Source organism: Fonticula alba, assembly GCF_000388065.1.
Source record: "Fonticula alba strain ATCC 38817 unplaced genomic scaffold supercont2.4, whole genome shotgun sequence".
Taxonomy (NCBI): Eukaryota; order Rotosphaerida; family Fonticulaceae; genus Fonticula; species Fonticula alba.
Genome location: NW_009242974.1, coordinates 2303498 through 2306597, shown reverse-complemented (window position 1 = coordinate 2306597; position 3100 = coordinate 2303498). Strand labels below are relative to the sequence as shown.

Sequence of the window (3100 nt, the reverse complement as noted above, 5' to 3'; positions counted from 1 at the left end):
CTCTCTCTCTCTCTCGACGGGGTTCCTGTGGAATCCCCCAAGCACTGAGGAGGACATTCGCGCTCTGGCGGCCGAGCGCGATCTCGATGTGAACACCCTTCTCCGAGCTCCGCCCGAAGCTCTCGAGGCCCTGGTCAATGAGCGTGTCCAAGCTCGCGAAAGCCAGTTGATCCGGGTGTGTACCGGTGCCCTTCGTCATGGCCGAGCTGTTGCCTCCTGCCCCTCTCCCCTCGGCTTCGATGTTCGTAACTGACACAGCGCAACGCCATCATCGCCCAGGAGCGCTACGTCGGCGGTAGTGACCCGAAGCGACGCACTCGACGCACTGGCGAGCGGCGTCCCACCTTCGATTGGGACCTGAAGGACAATACTTCGGACGAAGTGCAGCCCCGTGTGGTCGGCCAGTTTTGGCGTGGCCAAGTTGGTGGCATGGTTGAAATCAAGCAAGAGTGCGTCATCACGCGCCCCCCCCCCCCCCCCCCCTTGGCCTGCCCTCCCCTTCTGCTGCCTCTCCTCTCTTTTTGCCCGCTGACCCTCCGTACACCACGCGCCCTCGGTCAGATTCTCCCGCCACTGGACCACCAAAGCTCTCAGCGAAATGACCCCCCGGGATTGGAGTGTATTCCGGGAGGACTTTGACATTGCGGTCAAGGGTGGTGGGCAGATCCCACACCCAATCCGGTCCTGGGAGGAGTCGACCATCCCGAAGCAGATCCTGGCCGCCGTGCGGGACATCGGGTACAAGGACCCGTCGCCGATCCAGCGGCAGTCCATCCCGGTGGGCCTGCAAAATCGCGACCTCATTGGGATTGCGCAAACCGGCTCCGGTAAGACAGCGGCCTTCATGATCCCCATGCTGTCGTTCATCATGCGGCTGCCGCCATTGACGGAACGCAACCGAGCTGATGGGCCGTATGCACTGATCCTGGCTCCCACGCGTGAGTTGGCCCAGCAGCTGGAGTCCGAGGCTCTGAAGTTCTCCTCGCGCTTGGGGTTCAGCTGTGTGTCGGTGGTGGGCGGGCACTCGATCGCCGAGCAGAGTCGCCAATTGGCTGACGGCGCGCACATTGTCATTGCCACGCCGGGACGCATGCTCGACTGTCTGGAAAGCCATGTTGTGGTGTTGAACCAGTGCACTTATGTGGTGGTTGACGAGGCCGATGTCATGATCGAGATGAACTTCCAAAAGGAGCTGACATCCATCCTGGAAGCCATGCCGGTGTGCAACAAGCGCCCGGAGTCCCTGGACAACGAGCTTGGCATCGGGCCGTTGGACCGGGCGGCGGCCGGGGAGTTCCTCGACGTCAAGTCCCTCTACCGGCAGACGGTCATGTTCACGGCCACCATGAAGCCTCCGGTGGAGATGATTGCCCGGCAGTGCGTGCTCTTGATGCTTCCCTTGCCCTCCTGCCCTTTGCCTTTTCTCCCCGTCTGCCGGGCTCTTCTTTGCCTCCATGCAGACTGCTTCTTGAAGCTTGAACTGTCAGACTAATGCCGTGCCCTGCGCTGGGATGTCCCTCCCTTTTCTTCTAACCCCACCCTGCCTCACCTGGGATGCTGGTGCTGGCAATCATCAACAGGTATATGCATCGACCAGTGACTGTCACCATTGGTGTGGCTGGCCAGTCGGTGGACACCGTGGAGCAGCGTGTCATCATGTGCACGGAGAGCGCCAAGTTGTACGTCCCGCCCTCCCCCTCCCTGCCAGCTGGCTGCTGCTTGTTGCTTGTTGTTCGCTGCCTGTGTGTTCCGGCGTGTTGACCTTGCTGTCCTTTTGCCTGCGATATGTGGGCCCTCCTTCCCCCTCTTCGCCCCTCCCCCCCCCCCCCGGTCATCCTCGACGTCCAGCTCCCACATGGAGAGTGTGCTCAATCAGTTCTTCGAGCCCCCTATCATCATCTTCGTCAATCACCGCCGAACGGCCGACAATGTCAGCAACTGGCTGGAAACCCGCGGTGTACGAGATTGCGTTTCTCCCCTCCTGCCGCACCGAGCTATTGATCCCCCCGCCCGACTGACTGTCATACCTGCCTCAACCTCCCCCGTGTCACCGGCACGCACAGTACAGTGTCACGGTGATCCACGGCGACAAGCGCCAGGACCAGCGGTGCGTCTTGATCTCCTCCTCTTTGACTTGACCCTTGGCCGCCGGCCACTGACTTTCCCATGTCACACACACACACACACACACGACCCTGCGCTCATTTTCACAGAGAGGCCTCGATCAATGCCCTGAAGGATCGCAGCAAGGACATCTTGGTGGCCACCGATGTGGCTGGGCGAGGCCTGGATGTCAAGGATGTTTCGCTGGTCATCAACTTCGATATGTCCAAGTCGATCGAACGTGCGTGTCGCCTCCAAGAGAAGCTCCATCTATGCTTTCAGCGCTCCAAACAGTCTCAAGAGGCCTGTGTTGTGCATTCCCTCCTTGTTTCTCTTCTCTGCCATTGCGCCCTCCTCCTCCTCCCCCCCCCCTCTCTCTCTCTCTGACTCGCTCGCTCGCTCACTCACTCGCCCCCCTTCCGCTTACCCACCCACTTGCACACAGCCTACACGCATCGTATCGGTCGTACTGGTCGTGCAGGGAAGAGTGGCCTGGCCATCACCTTCCTGACGGCCGACGACGAGCCGGTCTATTATGATCTGTTCACGATGCTCAAGTCGAACCCGCTGTCCCGAGTGCCGCGGGAGCTGGAGTTCCACGATGCCGTCCGCAGCCGGACGGGCGGCTTCCTCGGCTGATCCCCCATTCGATCACGTGTAAATACAATACCATTCCCACGGACAGGGACCTGCTTGGACCGCACCCCACACCTCTTTTTCGAGCCTTCCGCTGGCATGCCACAGCGGTGGGGCAGCCTTTCCCGTTGTTCTTTCGGCTCCTGCATGCCTTGGTGCCGGTTTGTCTTTCTCTCCTTCTCTGCGTCCCACTCGCATTCCCTCATGAAGGCCCTCTTGGCTGGGCGGACCCGGCCTGCCTTTGCACGTTTCTGGGGCTATCTGCGAAGCCGGGATTTCGAAATGACTGCTTCTGACCTGGGGCGCGTGGGGTCGTGGCAGGTCGATGTGGGGGCATGGGGGCCTGGGGGCCTGGGGGGGG

General features: G+C 61.2%; 1 protein-coding gene across 1 annotated transcript in view; it reads left to right on the top strand.

Moving 5' to 3' along the window:
- H696_03043 (hypothetical protein) overlaps nucleotides 1-2807 on the top strand; it is a 6248-nt gene extending 3441 nt beyond the window's left edge. The window contains exons 4-11 of the mRNA XM_009496930.1: nucleotides 43-175; nucleotides 280-449; nucleotides 562-1377; nucleotides 1581-1679; nucleotides 1849-1957; nucleotides 2064-2107; nucleotides 2214-2344; nucleotides 2549-2807. Of these exons, the coding sequence (XP_009495205.1) occupies nucleotides 43-175; nucleotides 280-449; nucleotides 562-1377; nucleotides 1581-1679; nucleotides 1849-1957; nucleotides 2064-2107; nucleotides 2214-2344; nucleotides 2549-2742 (1696 nt within the window). The 3' untranslated portion in view covers nucleotides 2743-2807. The remainder of the gene's footprint in view (nucleotides 1-42; nucleotides 176-279; nucleotides 450-561; nucleotides 1378-1580; nucleotides 1680-1848; nucleotides 1958-2063; nucleotides 2108-2213; nucleotides 2345-2548) is intronic.
- Nucleotides 2808-3100: the final 293 nt, after the last annotated feature.